This window comes from Bidens hawaiensis, unplaced genomic scaffold, assembly GCF_021521415.1.
Source record: "Bidens hawaiensis isolate Kalapana, Puna unplaced genomic scaffold, B.hawaiensis_p1.1 tig00051827_1, whole genome shotgun sequence".
In the NCBI taxonomy this organism is placed as follows: Eukaryota; Viridiplantae; Streptophyta; class Magnoliopsida; order Asterales; family Asteraceae; genus Bidens; species Bidens hawaiensis.
Window position 1 is genome coordinate 75,457 of NW_027506202.1, and position 10,668 is coordinate 86,124.

Here is a 10,668-nt window from a genome sequence, read left to right on the forward strand (position 1 = left end):
TGGCCATTCTTTAAGCTAATTTTAACTTTTTGGTCCAAGTTTTTTTTTTCAACTTTGACTTTTGTATAAGTTTGACATTTTTGGTCAATTTTCACTTTTTAGTCAGGTTTGGCTTTTTCACTAGCAAGGTTGACCATCTTGAAGGTAATATGCTTTGTAAATTTTAAGATCTTAGACTCCATCCATGTTCAACCATTATGATGTGTTGCAAAACACATCTGGTTTTAATACTCAATTTATGAATAAATCATGCTTAATTACATTGTTTATATATAAAAATGGCATGTATTTACAGTTTCTCGTGTTTACAGGTACCCGTGCATGGAAGGAACGAAAACGAGGCTAAATCATGAAGAAAAGAGCACACGGGAGAATGCACGGGAGTGAAAGAAGAAAACTAGAAAATACATATGGATTGGAAGTGGAGATATTAGAAGAGAATATAATAGAGGGCTGAATACGAAGACGTAGGAAAAAATGGGGAAGAAAACGGAGCTAAAACGAAGATTCTACAAGCGAAATAAAGAAAATTATAAAATAATGTGTCAGATTTATCCTCTGCGCGGCGCAGAGGATTGGAGCTTCATGCTACGCGTGGCTCGAGGCGCTCAGAAAGGGAAATCAACTATTTTGTCATTTTGTGACCCCTCGGAGAACAAACATTGGTGCTACGCGCGGCTCGAAGGACCGTATGACGGCAAAAAGTTTTATAAACCCTATATAAACGAATTCTATCAACCCTAATCGATGAATTGAACCTTTAGCCGTCCCTCAGGGACCCTTGGGGCGATTTTGGAGCAAGAGAGTGTTCGGGATCAAGATATTAAAGGCCGGTGCACGAGATTGATCATTAAGCGAGTCTTGGTTCGTTTATTCGGTTTTTCTTGTGTTTTCTTCTATTTCCAGAACATGTATCTGCTTAATTATCATATTTTGCTGCTGTTCTTGATGATTATCGGCTAGATTCTCGCTCTACCTAGGTTTTGATGATTACTTTGTGATTTACGGATTTTTATCGGGTTTATGTATCTTATTGTTGGTTTAATGCTAAAGTAAAGAACTTGGTTACAATTTTTATGATGTGTATGCGTATTTAGGTCTGATTTATTGTCTTTCTTTGTTCCACATGTGTCTTGTTGAATGTATTTCGGTTATAGATGCATGTTTAGGTCGCTTACTGTGTGTTTGTGATTATTTTATGGTTTTGCTAGACGTAGTAATCCATAGAAGCATAGATTGGTGATTGGTTAAAGCTTCATATTCTACCTATCTAGATAGCTGACAGGTGATGGATAGTCCGGTTATCTTTGGGGTTAGGAGTTTAGGCTTAAACACTTTGACAGGAGGTTTCCCTAGTTTCATCGTAATTCCATGTCTTATTGATTGTTCTTAGGTTACCCCTAGCACTTTAGGGTGTATTGAGATAGTGAGACTAGCTGGTAATCTATATTTAAGGGTACTTTAGTGTTGTTGGAGAGACTGACAGGTACTCCAACCAACCGGTAAGTTTAAACGCCACTTAGAGTTTCCTTTTAGGTCACACCCGGAGAATGATCAGGGATCCACTAGGTTGTCTAAGGGTGTCGTATTTTAAGATCCCGGTTCCATCATAGTTCCCATAGCCGAGAGAGATTCAAGATTCACAAGTAGGATTCTAATCCTAGGTAGTGTTTCTCCTATCTTTGAGTTCGTCTAGGTCATAGTGTTGAAGTTTGTTAGTGTCAGTTTTAGTTTAATTAGCCACTTGTTTAATCAGTAAAATTATTAAGTTCTTAGTCAGAGTCTACCCTAGGTGTCGCTAGTGTCCTTTGTGTTCGATATCCCGGACTTCATTAGGCTTTACTACAGTTGATAGGTACACTTGCCTGTCTAGTGGTTTAGCATTAGGAGAGTATAGGTTTATAAATTTAAAATAAGTTAAGTTAGGTTTTAAACTTTTAATAGACCGTTTCCAGCACATCACATTACTTATAGAATGTAAGTTTTTCTTTTAATTATTTACTTTTTATATTATAACTAATGTTTTTTTTTCTAATGTATGTGTGTTTTGAATTTACACAATGCTAATTTTTTTTCTGTTTTAGGTAATGTGTCTGAGATCAGACATTTTGGATGTTGATTTAATTAGATGATTAAGTTTTAATTATTATATATTTTTTTGTACTCATGTATTTAACTTTTCATTTATCTCTGTTAGTCTTTGTATGTTTTTTTATTTAAATTAAAATAACAATGTAATATCATATAAGTTATAACTCATGTAAAATTATCCTTTTTTTAAAAAAATATGACATTTTCATTTCATTAAATTTATAATATATATATATATATAGGGTTTGGATCAAATACAAATAGAATTACGGTGCTAAGCGTGCGAATCGAAGAAACACTCCAAAATTGACGGTGGCAAAATTGTAAATAAGCAATTGATCATTTGAAGCTTTAACGAATTAGACTGTTTGCGTATCAAACTATTTGTAATCGAACAACGCCTAATCGATCAATTGGGCTAATTGAAACTTGTGAATTTGACTGATCCTGAAGGCAAATTAGACAAACTGATCAACTAAATCTTGCAAGTGTAATTGATTGATGAATTGAAATTTGCAAATCGAGATTTCTATTAATAATAGAAAACTGAAATAACAGAGTGTGCGTTTGCAAAGATTTTCAATTGATGCAAATAATTTTGTTTCAATAATTACTCTACTTATACACGTTAATTACTCTACTTACAAAACAACATGTTCTTAATCATGCGGCGAGATAATTGAAACTATAACTAGAGTAATTGTGTTTCAAAATTATTGAAGCATAATTTCTCTATGATTCTTCTGTAAGTAGTGTAATTATCTTGTATAAATAGAGTAATTATTTCACACATGCTATCATATGATATAGTCATTTCAATAATTACTCTATTTACATGTCAAATTACACTATTTATAGAACAGAAGTGTAATTACTTTTACAAGTAGTGTAATTACTTTTACAAGTAGAGTAATTACTTTCGAGTGTGTAATCGACTGCTTTTTTTAGCGTATATTCTTATAGCTAGAGTAATTACTCTTTTATATAGCGTAATTATTTAATAATTAGAGTAATTATCACCAAATTTATAGTTACTCTACTTGCAATGTAATTACCCTATTTAATAGAAAACAAAAAAGTTAAATAAAACATTATTGAACGATGATACGATTTATTACTCAGTAATCGTTATATAATTACTCTAGTTTGTATATAATTACTCTATTTTATAAGCAGAGTAATTATTTTGTTTAACAACCGTATTTGTTGCTAAAGAACTTGATTTTATAAATAGAGTAATTGTTCTTAAGTAGAGTAATTATTTTGTTTAACATGAATAACTCCAAGATTACCTCCTAGCTTCTAAATGTTGAAACTATAATCTGTGTAGCTTAAATTTGTTTATCTAGCTTAACAAATGAATAGACTTCTACAATATGATAATGATATAACCAGCAACGCCAATCAAATATGGCTTCAACCTACTGCAGGTTGTTTTTGGGTTTAATCGGGTCCTTTTGTAAATTTACCTTAAATTGTCATTCATAGCCGATGATTTAGCGTATGAATAGTGAAATTGGTTGAGGAGCGTAAAGGGTTTTTGGAAGAGTTGTTTGTGTTTTTTATGAATTTTGGGTTTTTGAAGCGATGGATCTGAGTTTGCGTGAGAAAAGGAGATTTCAAGTTATTTTAAAAATTGCCACTGCCAAATTCTTCTATTTTCACGTTTAGTACAAAATTTTAATTTGTATGATAACCTCTCCCCCCTCTCTCTCTATATATAATAATATATATATAAAAGAAAACCCTAAAATCCTACGTGTCGCGATGTGATCGCTCCCCCTTTTTATGGAAGCCACCAGATTGCTTGATTTTTAAATGGAGATCTCTAATTGATGTAACCCAAATTCATGGGTATGGGTCTTACCAAAACCAGATAGCTCTTAAACGGGTTATAATATCTCATTAAATTAAAAATTAATCTTACCAATTATTTGATATAAAAATCCTATAAAATAGGGATATACTAAAATTTAATATCCAATTTAAAAAGAAAAAGATATTAATAATTAATAAACAATTTATAGTAAAAAAACATAAGCGGGTCACGGGTCACCAAATCCAGATAGCTTTTAAACGGGTTATAACATATCATTTATTTATGAAACCCTTTCATCATCAAACCCTAAGTATATTACTAACTTTATTACGATAAAGAAAATTAAAATCCAAAAAATAAATATTAAAAAACGAAAAATGTAAAACAACCATTTTCTCAAGCGATCAGATTGCTTTATTTGTGAATGAAGGCTTCTCAAGCACTTGACCAGAATTCACATGTAAAGGTCTCACCAAACTTAGATAGCTCTCAAACGGGTTATAACATCTCATTATATTAAAAATTAATCTCATCAAATATTTGATATGAAAATCCTATAAAATAGGGATATACTAAAAATTAATATCCTATTTTATTTAAACCTCAAGTATATTAATTATTAACTTTCTTACAATAAATAAAATTAAAATCCAAATATATATATATATATAAATATTAAAAACGAATAATGTAAAACAACCCCCGTAATACGAAGGATAAAATATAGTATATATATATATATATATATATTTATATATATATATACAAGGGAGAGATATTTTGAGAACCATGTTGAGTTTTAAGAACTTAATAACTCAATTCTAGGCCACACGTTTAATTAAATGGATTGGAATATGTGGTTGAGATTAAATCTGGCAAAAAAGTCAAAGTAGGAGAGAGAATAAATATGTAAGTGGTTAAACTAACTTTTACGTCCGTTACACATGTGTAAAAAGTCGACTCGGTGCGTAAAAAATTCTGTAATTTTTTTACGTGTATGTAACTTACATATATTACGCATGTGTAAAAAAAAATTTGAAAAAAAAAATCGTTACACTGAGTTATTTCAAGTTCTGAAAACTCAAAGGGGTTCTTAATTGAAATCTCCCCCATATATATATATATGTATATATATATATATATATAGTGGGTTAGGTTATAATAGGAAATATAGTTTTTGTAGAAATGATAAGAGCATTCTCATCCAACCCATTATAATATGTGAGTGGTGTTTTTATAATTTAGATAGTGATTTAGGGTGTTGTGAGTGAAGAGTTTTTATATTTTAGAAAAAGTAGTGATTTTTCTGTATATTTGAAAAGTTACTGTTCATCCCCTATAATTTTTTAATATATTTTGAAAGTGGTTGTGAGTGAAGGAAAGAGAAAATGTAATGATAAAAGGTATAAAAAGTATTATTTAATTGAAATGGAGAGAGAAAATAAAATGAGTTTTAGTGTAATTTTTGGTTTGGAGATAGTGAGTGGGATGAGAATGCTCTAAGAAGTAATCTTGTCCATTGATTTTGAACATGGAGGGTTGAGATTAGTTTAGAGGGAAATTAAGTGTGAACACAAAGAAAATGGCATAAAAGGAATAACACATTTATTGACTTTCTCTCTCCACATGCAAGACACATGCCAAATTCCCCCATCATTTTAAAACGTCCATAACTTTTTTTTACGACGTTTTTATTGAAAAACAAATTCACCATAATAACGAGTGTATTTTTATCTTTTATTTGAGTACCTTAAATTTAAAAAAAATTAGTGGGTTTTTTTTACAAATTGTGTTTTATCAAAATTGTGTTATACAATAGTATTTTTCATTATGTTTTTTTTTCATAGTGTTTTTGTTATTGTGTTATTTACATTGTGTTATACAATTGTATTTTTATCATTGTGTTTTTTTCCATTGTGTTTTTCATATTGTTTTGCATTGTGTTTTTTCCGGCGAGGTGGTGGGCGGTGGGTGACGGTTGTGGTGGCAGTGGGTGGTGGAGTGGTAGTGGTTGTAGGAGATGAGGGAAGATGTAAGTGGGTTTTAAAATTCATGTAAGTGGGTTTTGAGATTAAAGTAGGTGGGTTTTGATATAAAGGTGTTATAGACAAAAATATCCTCCTACCTATTTTTAAGAAAATCAAACTTCTTATTTAAACCTAACCCTATATATATTATATATATATATATATATATATGATATATTAATTATTTTTCACTGTGTGTAACACACACATACTATCCTAGTTTAAAAGAAAGCACTAGCCCCTTGCTTCATCCCCGTTCACACGCACAAACCAGACAAATCTGAAATCTCCTTTCACCTCACATCAATGGCTTCCATGACGTCATCACCACCAAATATCTATAACAACTCCATTCATCAAACCACTAAACTAACTGCCGTTAAAACTAGACTCAATCCGTCTCTCCGTCTCATCTCATCTTCCAATAACAACTCCGACGACCGGCAGCAACAAGTAACTCGAAGGTAGGTGTATTTTACAGATTAATATAATAATGCGGATTAATTGCTCGATTATTTTACTTTAATATTCGTTTGCAGGGAGGTTATATTGAGGAGCAGTGAATTAGCAGTTCTCGGTGCCATTTTTCACTTTAGGTTTGTGGATCATCATCTTCATCATCATCATCATCATCATTAGTCAAATTGGAAATAAATAATCCCGCCTTTTGTTTATTGGTCTATGATAATCCAACATTTCGACTAATTTTGTCACAATGGTCTTCCGTTAGAAAAATACACTTAGCGCCGTTACGTTCTTTTTTTCGAGTTTCAAACCAATGTTGTAGGGCTTTTGACCAGAAGAAGGATAAAGCCAAGTGATGTAAAAGTAATCTCGAAACGGTGATCCAAACGACGAAACAGTATTCCAATTCAGCTGTTTGAATTTCCAATTAGCAAAAATCAATCCATTTAAGTTTTACATCAGTTGACTCGTATCCTTCTTCTGATCAAAAGCCCTAAACCACCGGTTTGGAACTCGGAGATAAACGTATCGGCGTTAAGTGTTTTTTTGACGGAGGATCATCGAGACAAAAATAGTTGAAAGGTTGGACCGTTGGTAGTAATTTTTAAAGGTGGAATTATTATCAGCCAATACACAAAAGGTGGGATTATTTATTTCCAATTTGCCTTATTATTATTATTATTATTTTAATTATTATTATTATTTCGCAATGATTTAGATTCTGATACGGTTATGCTATGAATTGATTTCCAAATTAGTTGAGGTTCCTAAATTATTGAAAACATAGATAATCAATTGACATACGTGCAGCTTAGTGTAAATGCACCAAGCTCTGCTTGTTTCAACCTCTATTTCTAAACCTCGAGCTCGGCTAGCGAGTTGTATTTTAAAGCTTGGGTTCGGCTCGTTTAAATTTGTATGCGTTTTCAATTATATTTATATATGTTGAGGAAAACCTTAAACGAGCCTAAGTTCAGCTGTGTAGTGTAAAATTAAGAGGTAAAACTTAAAAATAAACACAAAGCTTCCCATACAAGTCTCGCTTGGGCTCGATAACTAAATGATTATGTGAAAGCTATCAAACAATGCTAATTAGGATCAAATATGCTATGTGAATCTTCTGCCATTGCTGTTCTGATGAATTTTTAAGCTCGTGTTTACATATTTCAGTATGAATCAAATAACTGTTTTGGTTTAGGGTTAGTAGATTTCCAAATTGATTCAGAGATTTCAGTGTAAATGAGCCGAGCCGAGCCGAGCCCGAATTTGGCTCGTTTAGCTTACGAGAGCTCGAGATTGGCTTGCTTTCTAAAGCTCGAGCTTAGCTCGTGAGTTGTTTATCAAGCTCGGGCGCGGCTCGTTTAGTTTTTTTTTTAATTAAACTTATATACGTTTTAAGTTTTTAATATATTTTGAGAAAAACCTTAAACGAGCCTAAGCTCGAGCTCAACTCGTGAGCTGTTTTTTCAACCTCGGGTTCAGCTCGTCTATTGTTTATTTATATACAGAGGCGGACCTACCCTTAAGGGAGGAGGTCGGCCGACCCCTGTGAAATTTTCGTTTTTAGTGCTGTTAGAATGTTAAAATCTCAACCGACCCCTGCGAAATTTTGACACCAACCCCTTTAGAATTTAAAAATCAGATGAGTGATGAGCATATGCGAAACCATCAATGAAATTTTGCCACGTTTTTCCAGTCATCGTATTCTCAGAACAATAAAACTTGCAGAAAAGAGGAAGTGAGGAAGAACTGAAGAAGTCAAGAAGCCCTAAATCCTAATATTAGTTATGTATTGGGCCACAAACATTTATTTCGAGGCCCACAAACATTTATTTAAGTATAAACAAGTTAGCCTTTTTGTTTATATATTTATTAAACGGATCCTTTTTTTCTATTTTTAAATTATCTTTTTTCCATTATTTTAGTACATTAACCATTGTTTCTTTCTATACTTAAATAATATTTATTGGTGTATTAAGAATTTAAAATCAACTAAAGTAATGTTAACGAATTCGACTGGTGATCAAAATTTAAATGATAACTAAATTTGTTTCATTGATAAATACTTGCTTAGGAATGCCAAAGTAGATGATATTTTAGTTAGAATTCAAAAAATGAAACCAGTAAACAACTTTAAATATATTGTATTTTAATTATGCATTTGTAATGGTATTTTGTTTAATTACCTTGTTTTTTATAACCCGGCCCGATTTGACCCGATCGGAATGGCCGATCCGGACCGAGAAAAAAAAACTATATATTTGTGTACTAACCCAAAAAATTTACGACCCTCCCCTGTGAAAAATTTCCTGGATCCGCCATTGTTTATATATGTTTTAAATTATTTTTTTATATTTTGAGAAAAACCTTGAACAAGCCTAAGCTCGACTCAAGCCTGTTTAGTACCTTAAACCAGCCAGAGCTTGGCTGTATGGTGTGCAATTAATACATAGAAACTCAAAAGAGTTCACACTTAAAAATACACAAGGCTCAAAACTAAACAAGCTTTATTTGAGGCTCGAGCCTCGAAAAAGCTCGGCTCATTTCGAGCTTTTTATCAATCCGAGCTTGAATAGCTCACAAGCAGCTCGGCCCGTTTGCACCCCTAGATTTCACTAGCTCTCAAATGTCTAAAACAAAAGTGCTGTAAAAAATCATGTTGTTCGTATCAGTATGATGTCTGTATCAATAGTTAGTTCTGGTAGTAGTTTGTTTCTTCGGATGATAGTTAGTTTTGCTTGTATATAAATACGACACTTGTAAATCTGTTTCTGTTAATGAAATCAGAAACTTCCCCCATGTTCATCTCAGATTTACAAATAAATCCTAAAAAGTTTTACGGTCTGATCTTTTGGCATTTCGTGTGTTTGATGCAGTGGAAATAAACCTAACTACCTTGGTGTACAGAAGAATCCTCCTGCTTTAGCTTTATGCCCTGCAACAAACAAATGTGTTTCAACTTCTGAGAATATAAGCGATAATGCCCACTATGTACCACCTTGGTAAGATGTCATATATTGTTGTGTTCTCCCTTTAAATATCAGTCAAATTACTTTAGTTTTCAAAGTTTTTATCACTTTAATGCCCACTACTATAAACGGAAAGACAAACTGTCATCAAACTTATATAATCGATCATAATTTGGTTTCTGCAGGAACTATAATCCAAAAGAAGGTCGTGGAAGTAAGAATCCCGTAAGCAAAGAGGTGGCAATGGAGGAGCTTCTTGAAGTGGTTGGACAATAAGCTTTCAAATGCATCTTTTTTATGACATCACAGACAAAATACCGTCACTTTATTAGTGGCAATGTGTGTTATACTGTTATGCGCCTTTATTATTGGTTCAATGCATCTTTTTTATGATCACAGATAAAAACAACAAAACCGGACAACTTTACACCGAGGGTGGTGGAGAAGAAAGATGATTATATACGCGTGGAGTATGAAAGTCCGATTTTAGGGGTATTTTTTTTAATGTTTAATTTTTATGTTGATTAATGGACATAAGTCGTAAATGATGCGCTGAGCTGGTTTGTTTGGTTTTAGTTTGTGGATGATGTTGAATTCTGGTTCCCACCTGGAAAGAAACCACTTGTAAAGTACAGATCAGCATCACGAATCGGGCTTGGTTTTGATGCTAACAGAAAGAGAGTCAAGGTAATAAGACTTCATCTAATGTACATAATATATTTGATTACTACACTTAAAATGTGTATAAAATAACTGTCTATCTCTTCAGGCATTGCGGTTAGAACTGGAGAAAAAAGGATGGGCTTCTGAAGATGACTTTTGACAAGGCCTCGAGTGTTGACTTTTTTTTGTTTGACTTGGAGCTTCTTGAATATGTATAACCACAGAAGAGCTACCACAAAGAGGTAAACAAATACAAGTCATGTAGTGATGATAATAATATTGTCATTTTTATCTCTCTTTTTATATCATTTCTGAAACTTAGAGTTTTAACAAGACTTGAAGATAATGAGGTCAAAAAAGGTCTTATGTTATTGTATACCAAGAGATTTTGCATTCAAAGTAGATCACAAGAATTTGGGTACAAAATGAAACGTTTATGGTCGAGAAAGACTAATCTCTTTGAAGATCTTCGTACTCATGATTAATACCATCAGCATTCAAAATTACAATTTTGGCCTCTCCCTGAATATATGTAAAAGAAAGTTAAGAATACCACTTATATGATATGAGGGTGATAAAGATATGATCATGATGTATACTATTCAAGATGGGGCCCATTTATAGAACGGAAAAA

At 32.4% G+C, this 10,668-nt stretch overlaps 1 protein-coding gene across 1 annotated transcript; it reads left to right on the forward strand.

Annotated features, from left to right (window-relative positions):
- Positions 1-6,243: 6,243 nt before the first annotated feature.
- Positions 6,244-10,446, forward strand: LOC143617070 (uncharacterized). Its single transcript, XM_077089730.1, has 7 exons — positions 6,244-6,401; positions 6,477-6,533; positions 9,279-9,404; positions 9,557-9,635; positions 9,771-9,863; positions 9,948-10,058; positions 10,141-10,446. The coding sequence occupies exons 1-7, from the start codon at positions 6,244-6,246 to the stop codon at positions 10,192-10,194; spliced, it is 678 nt and encodes a 225-aa protein (XP_076945845.1). The 3' UTR covers positions 10,195-10,446.
- The last annotated feature ends 222 nt before the right edge of the window (positions 10,447-10,668 follow it).

Excerpts from the sequence above, each read along its gene's own strand:
- LOC143617070 (XM_077089730.1), top strand. The coding sequence starts at position 6,244 with ATGGCTTCCATGACGTCATCACCACCAAATATCTATAACAACTCCATT. Across the intron at positions 6,534-9,278 it reads GGTGCCATTTTTCACTTTAG|TGGAAATAAACCTAACTACC; the intron begins GTTTGTGGATCA and ends TGTTTGATGCAG. Across the intron at positions 9,405-9,556 it reads GCCCACTATGTACCACCTTG|GAACTATAATCCAAAAGAAG; the intron begins GTAAGATGTCAT and ends TGGTTTCTGCAG.